At 26.5% G+C, this 15,128-nt stretch overlaps 1 protein-coding gene across 2 annotated transcripts in view; it reads left to right on the top strand.

The window, feature by feature from the left end:
* LOC101237442 (plexin A3) overlaps positions 1–15,128 on the top strand; it is a 124,023-nt gene that overhangs the window by 56,338 nt on the left and 52,557 nt on the right. For both annotated transcript variants that reach the window (XM_065812435.1, XM_065812434.1), the window contains exons 13-18: positions 437–585; positions 3,896–4,007; positions 6,158–6,297; positions 7,242–7,490; positions 14,556–14,655; positions 14,826–15,053. In XM_065812435.1, the coding sequence (XP_065668507.1) occupies positions 437–585; positions 3,896–4,007; positions 6,158–6,297; positions 7,242–7,490; positions 14,556–14,655; positions 14,826–15,053 (978 nt within the window). The remainder of the gene's footprint in view (positions 1–436; positions 586–3,895; positions 4,008–6,157; positions 6,298–7,241; positions 7,491–14,555; positions 14,656–14,825; positions 15,054–15,128) is intronic.

Below are 15,128 nucleotides of genomic sequence, written 5' to 3'. Positions count from 1 at the left end.
AAAGGTGCAAAAACGATTGAAACATAGTTGGACCTGTACTTGCAGCCTTCAATCATTCTCCCATCGTCATAATATTGCTGCTCTTTCTCTTTTCTATAAATACTTTAAAGTGCTAGCGTATCTTGTGCCATCTACTAAAAATCATTCTTATCTTACTCGTCATTCAATTAGGTTTCATCCTTTTACTGTGACTGTTTCAACTCCAATAGTGGTTGCTTGCAGCCTTGTTGGAAGTGAAGATGGTAGAAAAAAAAGACAAAACAACAGTTTATGTGTATTTTGCTTTTTATTTTTAAAAACCTGTAGTATATTAACATAGTAATAGTTATTTTAAAAGTATATAACTTGCTTTCCAATATACATACTTTGAAATTTAAATTTAGGATTAACATTAAACACAATTTTATACTAATTTTTCTATTAATATTGATCATAGTTAGATCCAATGAAAGCACCAATAAAAGGGTTTACCCGTCTATCAATATTTGGCAAAGATCTTGGTTCAACTTTTTCAGATATAATATCTGTAAATGTTGCTGGTGTAAAATGTCTGTTAAGAAATGAATTGTATCAAATCTCTTCAAAGTAAGTAATTTTTTTTATTTTTAATATGAAATGGGCAAATGAAAACCAAAGTGGTTTAAGTCTGAAAACTAACTTTTTGAGATATTTATGTGCTATAAATTTTGCTGTAATTTTTTTATTGTTATATCTTAACTTAATTATATCTAATAGCAATATTTTATAACAATATCTTACTTAATTCATTGTTGTTGTTTTTATGCAATTGTTAAATGATAAAAATAGTAAATCTCAAAATCTCAATTTAGTTTAAACTTATCCACTCTTCTGAATGGATGAGAATTTATGTTCTGGAATTTGCGAAACCTGCAAGACAAGTCTATATTTTAAACTGAAAGGTACCTGTAATACTGTAGACTAGTGAAGTTTTCTAGTTGAATGATCTGGTTAAAAATTTAACAAAAAGTTTACAACTGCATTTCTTGAATAGAATGCTAAAAATATTTTACCTAAATTTTACCTACAGGAACAACTCGATTATACCTACAGGAAAAACTCGATTAAAAAAAAGAGTTTATTGAGCTCAGAATCCTGTCAAACAGTTGGTCCTGGTATTTGTCACTAATATGATTAAAAAATTTTCAAAACTCTCTGTCTTGAATACTTCAAAGAATCTAAATGTTGCTGACAGAGTTTTTTCTTTTGCGCTAAAAGAGATATTTGTTCTTGGTAACAGTACATGTATAAACTTGCAACAGAAGAAAATGCTCTTCCAGTTAAAGTGAGCAGAAACATAGCAGGTTAGAAGTGAAATCATCTTGAACTTGATGGTAAATTATGACCCAGATTGCGTGGTGTTAGGAATATTTATGGAGATAAGACAAGTTGTTGGAAGATCCAAAATAGATTAAAACACTTGCGTTGTTATATGTTACAAATAGGGTGTTACACTGCAGGATGTAAACTGGGATATAAATTGTATTGCTCTTCATTTAAAAAAATTAATCACATTCATTGTTGTAGTTTAAGTGGTAGTTACAAAAAGAAAAAAAAGTAACGGTAAAATTTCCCTCCCTGTTGTTTAGAACAAGTTGTGCAAAGAAGGCATGCGAACTCGAGTTTAATGTCATTAAATAGTTTTTTTTAACTTGTTAAGTATTAAGTTTTTTAATGCTAATTATTTTTGCCCTATTTCATGTTTCTATGGAACATAAAATAGAAAGAGAACATAATCATGTGAGCATTCATGTTTTTGCTATAAGAAAATTTAAATTTAAACTTCGCATGTTCATTTAATTTTTTTTTCCTTTTCCTATTCCGTTCCAGTAGAACAATTGACAACTACAAACTCACCTTACTAAATATAGGCTAGTTTACACACTGCACTCTTTGGATAAGTTTTACCACGTTAAAAAATGTCAATTCAAGAAATGTGAATTCTTTTTTAAATAGATATTATTTATTGTACTAAACTATTTATGCTAGTAAAGTTCCTTCAGGAAATAAGATGATAATAAAAGGAAATAGTTCTGTTGTATGTGTTGGTATTGATAGAAACAGGGATCTTTAAAGATTATCATGAAGATGAAATCTTTAAAGATCCCTGTTCTCTAATGAACAGGGATCTTTAAAGATTTCATCTTTAAAACAGGGATGAAATTTGATATATTATACAAAAAGAAAATAGATAAGTTTTGCAGAATCCATGCTTTCTTGAAACACTTTGTCTATGATCTATTTGCAAAAAAGATTTCATGTGAATAGAGGTTTTAGATAGTTAGATTTCACTTCAAGAATTATCTCAGTAAGCAGAAGATCCAGCTTGGTGTTACATCAGAACAAGCATTCAAAGCATCGCATAAAAATGAAAAAAATTAATAAAACCCTAATAAGGTTTGTTAAAAAAACAATTACCATGGTGAAAAATTAATTGCTATTGTTGTTTAATCCAGGTCAATTAGATTTTAAGAAGATTTTCAAAGATATATTTTTATTGAAAGAATGCAATATTTTTGTTTTATAACATATTATAATATTAAATTTTACTAGTGTTAAAAATATAGGTTTTTTAGGTTTTTAAAAATTTTATTTTGTAATGTGCCTGAAAATTCTTTGTTCCTAAAATTTAAGAGTAAAAGCTTACCTATGTAGTTAGAATTAATTACAATTGATGTGCATTCAATTAAATATATTGTGACAATGATTGCAGTATTTTTTTTGTTCCCAAAGCATTCCAATTATTTTTTATGCTGTTTTTTTCATGTCTGGTTTTATTTTCCAAAAAGATTGATATGGAGACTTCTTTATAAAATACTCTTGTTTTTTTCTCTATTACAAGTGTACACAAGTTTGTACACACCAGGATATTTAGCAATAATTTAGATTTATTTTTGCATCAAATTGTTTTTAAAGAATTGTTTTAAAAAAAGTTGAGGTTGTAAAAGTAACTTAAATTTTTTAAATTCGATTTTAGTTATTTTCTTAAATTTGTTGGTAACATTAAAAACACTGTTTTTTACTGACATGCTGTTATTTTCTGTTTTATTTGTGGCTATATCAACAGGATTGTTTTTATTTATGTGATTTCAGCAATATCTCTAGGTTTGATCTTTTGGAGACTTGTGTAGTTCTTGATATAAAATCTTTCCATAAAAAGCTTTAAAGATAAATAAAAGCAGTTCAAAAACAAAGTATTTGTGTTTAAAAAACAAAAGAAAGAATTTTTAAAAAAGTTTATTTTGCGTATTAAGTTTGTGCATTTTGTTAAATATCTCAACAAAATAAAATTGAGGATAATTTTTTGAAGTTAATTTGTAATTGTTTATTAAATAAAACTTGTTTAAAAACATTATACTCATCTGTTTTAAAAAAGTTTTAAATAAAACTTGTTTTAAAACATTACACTCATCTGTTTTAAAAAAGTTTTAAATAAAACTTGTTTTAAAACATTACACTCATCTGTTTTAAAAAGTTATTTAAAAGATTATTGAGGGATTTTAATTATAACTATAAATTATAACTATAATAAATTTATTTAAAATAAAAACAGACAGAAATAAGTGGAAAATCAAAAGAATTGAATCAGGAACACTTTTAAAACACAAATATTTTATTTTGGAGTTCTTTACTCTCCCTCTTCTCCTCTCCCTCTTCTCCTCTCCCTCTTCTCCCTACCACCTTTCCTTGAACACAATTTATCTTACCATAAATAATTTTATTTTTTACTTATATCCAGTTTTATTTTTTACTTATGGATTAAATTGATTAACTTGTTAGAATTTAATTTATCAAAAGTAGCTTGATGTTTTATTAAAATTAAATTTTTGCATTTTGAATCTTAAATCTAAAGAAATTTTATTATTTTGGTTTTTAGGGTTGTTTGCGAACTCTATGGTCCAGTTTATCCTACAGATGGCACTGTTACAGTTGAAATCAATTCAACCACTTTACATATAGTAAAATGGAATTCTAAGTTTTATTTTCAGGTTTGTCTATTCTGATATTAAATTGCAAGGGAGAATGAAAATTTAAAAAAAAGAAAATCTCATTAGAATAGATTAAAACATCCAAATAGCTGTTATTTTCTTATATTTGTGTTATTTCATTTTTTCATTGGCAATTGATGTACACATATTGTTAGCATTCTGAAGTCACATATTTTCACTTTTTTTGAGTAACATTTTTTTCAAAAATGAATTATTCTATTTAGGGTAAAGTGGTCTTATTTGTTTATATGTTTTTTAAGACATATAAATGGATAGATTAACATAAAAAGATGTAATAACTGTTTACACCAATTTATGTATCAGAAAGTAAAGTACTTTGACAAAAATCAAACCACTATGGCTAATATTGTATCTGGTTTAATTTATATGAAATTTATTCAATTGGAGTTTAGAAATAAAATATGTAATAAATAAAGAATAAATATAAATAAATAGTAAAATTAAAATTTAGCCAGAACTGTGTTTTTAAAAATTTATTATATAAAACAATTATACACTAATGTCGTGGTTAGCCAAAAACTTTAATGTTGTGGTCAGGGATGCAGAGTCTTACGGAGAGGATTCCAGATTTAAAAGTCACAAAATAATTATTTTTTCTTTGTTTTTGGTACCCAGGAGCTCCAAAAATGTTAAGAGGTTTATGAACTACTTTTAGGAAAAATAGAAAAGACTTATTGGTGAGAGGAACAATTAAGTTTTGAACTGTAAATTCTTATGTATATAGGTGGTAAGGACTACGATGGAACAGGATTCCAGGCTAAAAAATAATTGATTACAAGTCATAAAATCTCAATAAAATTTTTATTATTGCAGATCTAAAATCACTCAACACTTTTACAGCTTCTGGATGCCAGAGACCAAGAAAAAACTAAGATTTAAAGTTATTTTTGAACTCCACATCCGTGGTTTTGGATAGCAAATAGCTTTAACATCATGGTTAGCCAAGTTAATATTTAATGTTATGGTTAGCAAATAGCTTAAATGTTATAGTTAGCAAATAGCTTTAATGTTTTGTTAGCAAATACCTCTGATGCAGTGGTTAACTTTAATTTATCTGACTGAGGGAATACTAATGCTAATCTCTTAAGCTTTAGAGATTAGTATAAATTTAAGCTGTAATAACATTTTTCTGAATTGAAAGTATTTTCATATTGAATATCCATCATGCTATATATAGTTGATTTTGTAATTATAAAATTATAAAAAATTTTCTAAATGTTCTTATTTTTAACCTTAATGTTTCTTTTATAAATAGAACTACTGCACTAGCTCTCGAAAAGTGAAAAATCTAAACATATATTTAAAACACACCAATATTAAAGCATTTTATTAGTATACAGTGTAATTAAATTTTAATAAATAAATTATGTTATGCAGTGATTGAAACTTTGTCCGGATTCCAAATGAAAACATGTTGTGATAAATAATTGCGGTTGTTGTACTTTAATGTGTTGCATATGTTATTGCATCTTCAATGTGATCCATATGTTATTGTATCTTCATGTATGTTAAATAAGACTCCAGTTTGTCTCTTCATGGGCATCTCCAAATTGATAACTTTTGGTTTAAGTGGTTTTAATACTTTGTATTTTAGAATCATTAGATGAAGTTTTTTCTTCTGCATTTACTGAAGCAATTGTGATAATATTTTCATTTAACAATATAATAATATACTTAATAAAAGTTACATTTATTCTGGAATTTGTATTTATCTAATATAAATGAAGTTTATATGTTTATGTAATACATGTTTCATAATACATTCTGTCAAGCTGAATGTTTATTTGATATACACATAAAATTTGGTCCCTTGATCATTTTGGATGAAAAAGTTATTTTCTATTTTATAATAAACTTGGGTTTGAAATTTGATTTTTTGAAAATTTTTTTATTAAAATTGAACTCTTAATAATATTATTGTAACATTGATAAAAAGTTGATATTTTATAAGATTGATATTTAGCAAATAAAAAAAACACATTTGTGCCACGTTTGCTTACGTTTTTTAATTCTTTTAATTTTCATATTTGTTAGTTTTAATAAGAATTTAGTATTTATTGATTTTTTATTTTAATAATATTTATATATTAATATCTGTATTTTATATTGTTAGCAATTCTTTAAAACAGGAGCCTTTAGTTTTTAAAAATTCGCCTGAAGTTGGACCATGTTCTGGGGAAACAGTTATCTCTATAGAAGGGAAAGATTTAGATATAGGAAACAATGCTGTGGTTAAAGTAGCCGGGGTGACTTGCAGCAAAATTAAAAGGTATTAGAATTTTTTTGGTGCTGATGGTACTCAAAGTAGCATTGATGGTGTTGTAATGGCTATGATGGTGATGATGATGATGATGATGATGATGATGATGATGATGATGATGATGATGATGATGATGATGATGATGATGATGATGATGATGATGATGATGATGATGATGATGATGATGATGATGATGATGATGATGATGATGATGATGATGATGATAAGGGTGATGAGTACGATAATCTAGAAACAAATAATATAAAGTTGTATATATGTACAAATAATATAAATATAATGTGGAAACAAATAATATAAAGAAATTGAGACATACGCAAAAAAATTACTCATGCTTACCAAATTACAAAAAAAATTTCTATTTATGCAACCCTCGGAATTAGGGTCAACATTCGGCAATGTCGACCTAACTGCCAATCTAAAAGCGTTTAAGGCTTTTAGGTTGACAAAGATTTGTTGACCTCGTTTCTATGTTTTATGGTAGCCCTTTTGTGTCAAATTTTTTTTGCCGACCTCATGCCGACCCCTAACAGTTTGAGGTTAACAATTTATTGCTGACCTCATTTTTCCTTATTTCGAAGGTTGTGTATGACATGTTGGTTTTCAAAAACAGCAAAATTAAATATGAGTTTTGAAAAAAAAAAGTTATTTAGAAAATCTAAAAACAATTGATATTTTTTAAAATTTCCTGAAAAAAGGGTTGTTTTTTTTTTAATTATTTTTTTCAAAATCTTTATCCATTTATCTTTTTTTGAGACCCAGGTTAACCTGCTTTTGAAAAACTTCTTTGTTGGTAATATTTGGGGCTGTAGTTTTCAAATAAAATTGAGAGAAATGGCATTGTTTCATCCAAAATTATATACATTTCTAAAATTTGTTATATTGGTTTTTTTTTAAATGTTTTCAAGTTTTATTTAAACTTTGTTTGCTTCCAGATCTAAAACGGTTATAAATTGCACTTCTGCTCCTGGTTGTTTACAAATAACAAAAGAAGCAAACTGCGAACAACAGTCAAATACAAAACGCAAAAAAAGAGATGTGGCTTCAATGGCTTCAGTGGTGGTTGAAATTGATAATTTTAAACTTAAAGTACCAGACAATGTTAAGTTTGAATATAAAACGGATCCACTAGTAACTCAGATATACACTTACAAGGAATCTATTGTTCTTGAGACATTTGCAAGGTTTCTTTCTAAAGTTTGTTGTGATTATTTTAAATATTATAGCAATAATAAAACATTTTATTATTTAAAATCTTTAATTTTCAGTTTTATAAAGTTTATTTGATGATTCTTGAAATAATAATAAAGTAAAAAATTTACAAAATCACAGATTAGTATTTTATAGTTTTATTATTTTAGTTTAAAATAAAAGGTTATTTTTTGTTACCATTCTATAAAAATGTATCAAACAAATTAAAGACAAAGCTGTTCTTTAACAAGTTTTGCTTTTTTTATGTGTTCAACTATAGTTTTAAGTAATATTATACTGCACTTTACTAAATGTGGAGGAGGCATGTTGTGTGGGAATTCTTGCTATCTGGTCACTTAGTAACAGACGTGACAGCTGACATTTACATAAATATATTAATGATATAAAGCTTCACATGTTGATGCTAATATGTTATTTCTTTGGGTATCAAAAGAACGTATCCTCTAACTCATCTCATAAATCTAATGACCACAGACCTCTTGCCATCTCAAAGAAACAACTCAATTCACTGTTAAACATTCAAATCACTTTTGCTTCTGTTTCTAAAGTTAATTCCCATTTAAACTCTTCTACAGCGTGGTCCAAACAACATTCCTACTTCAGTCTTACAAAAGTGTTTTCCATAACCATTTTATTACTCTCTAATCTATTTAACAAGTTTTTTATCTGAATCTTGATTTCCTATCAGCTGCAAAATTGCATCTTCCAATTGTTTCTAATTAAAGCATCAAAAATGTTAAGTGACATGATATAAAAATGTTGGAAATCTAAATAATAAAGTTATTTTTTTTTAAGCATTTGTTTTGTATAAAAGTTAAAAGAATCTTTAAAAGATCATTTGAGCCAGGTATAAGGCTTAAAAGAAGTAATGAGAAGATAGCTTCGAGACAGCTGATGTGAACTCTCTTCTAAGACAACTTGAAGCTTGCAATGGATACAAAGCTTTATCTCAAAAAAAAATTTAGATGTTTACTTAAAGACTTTATTACTGCCAAGTTATTATATTGATGGATAGCAATACTTTTATTAAGTACTCTATTTAAATCTTCTAGAATTATCTTTTACTATTGATCTCTGATGGAAATCTTGTTAATTGCATGTAGCACATGCTAAGATTGCATCTCATTATAATGCATCCCATTTTCTTACTCCATTCTCTATTAATCACCTTTATTAATCCAACTCTATTAATCTCTTATCTATCTTTGTATAGAATACTGTTATACCGGAATTGGGTTTTCAAATGATTTCATTTGTCTAATAGTTAAGGTTCCAAAATGTACTTTAAATGTAGTTAGAAAGCATTAGTTTAATTTGATCTGCAAGGGATGAGAACATCTATAATAATTTTTAACTTTTATGTATATATATGTATATAAATTAGTAAAAACACTTATCTAAATTTCTTCAACAATTTGTTTCGCCATCAGTAGGCTCATCAGGAAGTATGTCTAAACATCAAAAAATTCAAGTTATAAAAAAAATATTTCACAGGAAGTTGAGAATTGGTTTAATTATTTATGTAATAACTGTAATAACTGCAGTTATTTTGCAACCAGGAAGTTGCATCAACTACATTAAAATTAAATAATTTATCATGAAAAAAATTCTTTAGAATTAGGATAGTTTCATTCTGGTCATTTGTTTTTATAATTTTTTAAAAGGTACTTATTTTCATGTTTGCATTTAAAAATTAATTCAGATTTTTTGTTTAGTAAATTTTCTTGATCCAAATGAGTAATAATTTCAAATTTTTCTTGTAAACATAGTATACATTTTTTGGAAATGTTATTATAAGCAGGCGCAGTTTTTAGAATAGATCAGTTTGATTTAAAATTAATAATTTTTTCTTTTAGTTGCCAAATATATTTTGACAGCATAGTCTCTTTTAAGTATTTTCTATGTTTAAAAGATTGTTTGTGGTTAGCATAATTTTTTTCCATTTGCCTTTGGTTAAACCAATATATTGTTTATCAGGGTTGTTTTGTGAGGAAACAATGCACTATTTTTTTTTTTTAGAAATTAATTTTTAATAATAAATGCAAAATTATGGCCTTTTACAATTCTTTCAACATTTTTTGTACAGCTATAGCTTACTTTAATAGTGTTTCTGTTAAAAATTTTGTGTAATTCATTATAGGGAGGGAAATGTTTGTCAATTAATTTTAAAAATGCTTTCTAATATTTGTTGAAGCATTTTTGCTGTACGTAGAGTTGAACTAAATTATATTTCTATTTCACTTTTTTGCAATTTTTGTTTCATTTATTGCAATTTGCAAATTTTATTTCAATTATTTGTAAAAAATATTATTTACAAATGCATTGTTTCCTGCCAAAACAACCCTGAACCCTGAATGGAAAAAATGTTATGCTTACCACAAACGATCTATTAAACATTTGAAATTATTACTCAATTGGATCAAGAAAATTTACTAAACAAAAAATCTGAATTAATTTCTAAATGCAGACATGAAAACTAGTACCTTTTAAAAATTTATGAAAACCAATGAGCAGACTTTTAATTATCCTAATTCTAAAATATTTTTTTCATGATTAATTATTTAATTTTAATGTAGTTGAGGCAACTTCTTGGCTACAAAATAACTACAGTTATTACATAAATAATTAAACCAGTTCTCAACTTCCTGTGAAATATTTTTTCTATAACTTGAATTTTTTGATGTTTCGACATTGTTCCTGATGAGCCTACTGATGATGAAACAAATTGTTGAAGAAATTTAGATGAGTGTTTTTAAAAATTTATAATTGCTCTGTTCTTTAAGAACATTGAGCACTCTATTTGTAAAATACACTAACATAATTTATATATATGTATATACATACATATATATATATTTAAACAACTTTAAAAAGTATTCTACACAATAGAGTGCTCAATGTTCTTAAAAGAACAGAGCAATTATATTAGTAGTAGAAAATCACTTAACAAAAATTTTTTCCATTTAACACTGTGTTTCATCAACAAAGATTCATCAGAAATGGATGATCAAATTAATAAAACTTCAATTTATACCAAAAATTAAATTACAGGAAGTTGCAAATGTCTTAACTACTATAAATTTTCACACATTTGTGGAATTTGCTGACACTATTATAAAAAGAATTCTTTAGAAATGAATTACACATGCAAATCAAGAATGCTTATTAAACAAAAGATCGGAATAAATTTCTAAATGTAGGCACGAAAATAAGTTTCTCCTAAAAAACTATAAAAATAAATGAGTTCAAATAATATTTACATTAACTACCCTTTTTAAAAAACATTTTAAAAAAATAGCATAAGTAATCATTTCTAAAGAATTCTTTTTATAATAGTGTCAGCAAATTCCACAAATGTGTGAAAATTTACAGTAGTTAAGACATTTGCAACTTCCTGTAATTTAATTTTTGGTATAAATTGAAGTTTTATTAATTTGATCATCCATTTCTGATGAATCTTTGTTGATGAAACACAGTGTTAAATGGAAAAAATTTTTGTTAAGTGATTTTCTACTACTAATATATATATATATATATATATATATATATATATATATATATATATATATATATATATATATATATATATATATATATATATATATATATATAGTATATATATATATATATATATATATATATATATATATATATATATATATATATATATATATATATATGTATATATATATATATATATATGTATATATATATATATGTATATATATATATATATATATATATATATATATATATATATATATATATATATATATATATTAATGAAGAAAAAACAACTTTTTCAATGGTACTTTAAGTTTCATGCCTATACGGCAATCATCAGCTATTGAATTCAAAAACAAAAAAACTGCTAAAAATTACAAGATACTGTGTAGTGGGATCTTTACGTCGCTAAAAGACATACTTTATGGCAACCAAAGAAAAAACAAAATATTAGTAAATCACCGGTGTCAAAAAAAGACAAGAGGAATTTATTCTTGTACCTGCATTTTGAAATCAACTCATTTAGTTTATTTAACAAGTTTTCACCTTTATATGTTAAAATAAGGAATTTTTTGTGAAATACCTTGTGATTGTGCGAATTAATGATGGACTTGATGTTTGGCATACATGAGTAGCCTATTTTAATGGTATTTCAATTAAATATCTTGCAAAGTTTGTGACCAACTGGAAAGTGCAGATCTACCATGTTCAAAAAACGATTGCCTATTTTTGTTGCAATATTGGTACTGAAAGGTGGGTTGTTCCAGATTATGTTTCGCTTGTGATTTTTGAATGGGATTGGTTTTTTATTTGAATGGTAAGTGAGTTTGCAGATGAAACCTGATTTAAATAATGCATCTTGATAAGGAGGATTGGATTGTTTAAAAATATTTTCGTTAGAAGAATTGGTTGACAATCTTAGTTCGATAGTTTGAGGAAGACTTTTTAGTATGCTAGGAGGGTGGTTAGAGTCAGTATTTATATAGCTGCTGGATCTACCAGGCTTGCACTAAGGTCGGAAAGAACTGTCATTAAGATTTCACGTTAAGTCCAGATAATTAAAAACTTTAAAGTTACAGCTGATTGATATAAGAAGATCATTATTTTTAAACATTTTCACAAAGTTATTTATCATTATTTTAGCCCTCTACTCCAAGTCGTCCACACAATAAAGAAAATAGACTTTAATTACTCAGTCAAAAATATTCCTTTTCCATCGGAGCAAGAATTCTTATTACAGTTACTGGAGAAGACTGAAGCACTTATAAAAAGAATGAGGTGGAAAGCTTTGTTCTTTCTTAATAAAATTTTTGACGAAAATAATTCATCTAAACCCAAAAACTATGGCATTAAATCTGCAAAATGTCTTCCACACATAAAAGAAATGGCAATGCTTGAAAATGATTTAATTAATTTAGTTAAAAATAAAAACTTTAACTCAAGCTAACAAAACATCTGATATGTACAGAATTTCCAAAGAAGAGTATAACCACCACCTTAAGAATGCCGTTACTGACCTAAATAAGATCCTACTGACCAAAATTTGAAAGATCAAATAAATATTGAAAATAAACACTTTTTAACTAATCATGCTGTTTTCAACAGAATTGAATTAAATGGGACCTCCAATTGTTTTATCACTCTTAAAGACCACAAGGATCATTTTTTAAACAACCTTACAGTTCGACTATTAGATTCTGCAAAAAACAAAGTAGGAAGAATTTCTTAAGTTATTCTATCAAAAATAAATAGTGATCTTAGAAAAAAAGTTTGCATCAAGCAATGGCTAAACTCACAGAATGTTATAGATTGGTTTGAAAGTATCAAAGAAAAACATCTATACAAGTTCTTAATTTTTCGATATAGCTGATTTTTATCCTTCAATTAATGAAAATTTACTGAACAACACTATAGCCTTTGCTGAAAAATACTTAGTTATAAAACAAGATGATAAAAAGTTAATACATCACGCCAGGAAATCATTATCATTTAACAATGGTGAAGCCTGGATTAAAAAAAGTGGAGGTTTATTTGATGTCACCATGGGAGCCTTTGATGGCGCAGAAATTTGTGAGTTAGTTGGAATATTTATCTTGTCTCAATTATCGCAGTCTTACAATAAAGATGAATTCGAATTGCATAGAAATGATGGTCTAGCAGTGTTTAAGAACCGGAGTGGCCAACAAATTAAAAAAATTAAAAAGCACTTTGTGAAAATGTTTAAAAATAGTGACCTTCTTATATCCATAAGCTGTAATTTTAAAGTTTTTAATTATCTGGACTTAACGTGAAATCTTAATGACAGTTCTTTCCAACCTTAGTGCAAGCCTGGTAGATCCATCAGCTATATAAATGCTGACTCTAACCACCCTCCTAGCATACTAAAAAGTCTTCCTCAAACTATCGAACTAAGATTGTCAACCAATTCTTCTAACGAAAATATTTTTAAACAATCCAATCCTCCTTTTCAAGATGCATTATTTAAATCAGGTTTCATCTGCAAACTCACTTACCATTCAAATAAAAAACCAATCCCATTCAAAAATCACAAGTGAAACATAATCTGGAACAACCCACCTTTCAGTACCAATATTGCAACAAAAATAGGCAATCGTTTTTTGAACATGGTAGATCTGCACTTTCCAGTTGGTCACAAACTTTGCAAGATATTTAATTGAAATACCATTAAAATAGGCTACTCATGTATGCCAAACATCAAGTCCATCATTAATTTGCACAATCACAGGATATTATATAGCCAAAGTAAAGATGAGGGAAAAACATGCAACTGTGTCAACAAATCCATCTGCCCAATGAACAACCAGTGCTTGATGAAAAACATCATTTATCAAGCCACCATGTCGTCAAATAAACCTGACTACAGAAAAAAAGTATATTTTGGCTTATGTGAAACTCTATTCAAATCTGGGTATGCTAATCGCCTAAAATCTTTTAACATTAATAAATATAAAAATGATACCAAGTTGTCTAAAGAAATTTGGGACATAAAAGACAAATGTTTACACCCTTAATTAAGTTGAAAATTGTGAAATGTTGCAATCCTTATAACTCCTCATCAAAAATTTGCAATCTTTGCTTATACGAAAAATTCCTTATTTTAACATATAAAAGTGAAAACTTGTTAAAGAAACTAAATGATTTCAAAATGCAGGCACAAGAATAAATCCCTCTTATCTTTTTTTGACACCGGTGATTAACTATTATTTTGTTTTTTCTTTGGTTGCCATAAAGTATGTCTTTTAGCGACGTAAAGATCCCACTATACAGTATTTTGTAATTTTTAGCGGTTTTTTTGTTTTTGATTTTGTATTCAATAGCTGATGATTGCCGTATAGGCATGAAACTTTAAGTACCATTGAAAAAGTTGTTTTTTCTTCATTAATATATATATATATATATATATATATATATATATATATATATATATATATATATATATATATATATATATATATATATATATATATATATATATTAATTACATTGTATTCTTATTATAAATATATTTTTAGTGGAGGTCAAGTTTTAAATGTTGAAGGACAAAGATTAAATATAGTAAAACAGCCCCAAATGACTTTTTATTCAGAAAGTCACAATTTAACAAGGAAATCAGTAAGTATTTTTTTATTTTTTAATACGGACATGAAACATTCAAAACATACAGTAAATTCAATTAGTAGTAGTAGCAGTAGTAGTAGTAGTATAAGTTTTACTAGTGGAAATATTTGTTATAAGTATACATTATATAAGTAATTTATAAAAGTAAGTTTCATACCTTATAGGATTGTCGGTTTGTTTCCATAACAGAGCAGTCCAAAATGATTTGCTTAGCACCAAATATTTCATCTGCTTTTGATAGCTCAGCTAATAACATTACTGTAATGCTTGGTTTTTTGCTTGATGGTGTGGTTAATGTGAAATCATTTAAATATATTAAAGTGTTTGCAGATCCAGTTTTCAATACTTTTCCAAATATATTAGAAATAAAGACTTCAACACTTATTTTATCGGTTTGATTTTTCTTTTCAATAAAATTTTTTTTTTAAATAAACAAAAGCGTTTTAAAATATTTTTGCATTTTAAAA

This window comes from Hydra vulgaris, chromosome 12, assembly GCF_038396675.1.
Source record: "Hydra vulgaris chromosome 12, alternate assembly HydraT2T_AEP".
Taxonomy (NCBI): domain Eukaryota; kingdom Metazoa; phylum Cnidaria; class Hydrozoa; order Anthoathecata; family Hydridae; genus Hydra; species Hydra vulgaris.
This window is presented reverse-complemented; position numbering and strand designations above follow the sequence as displayed.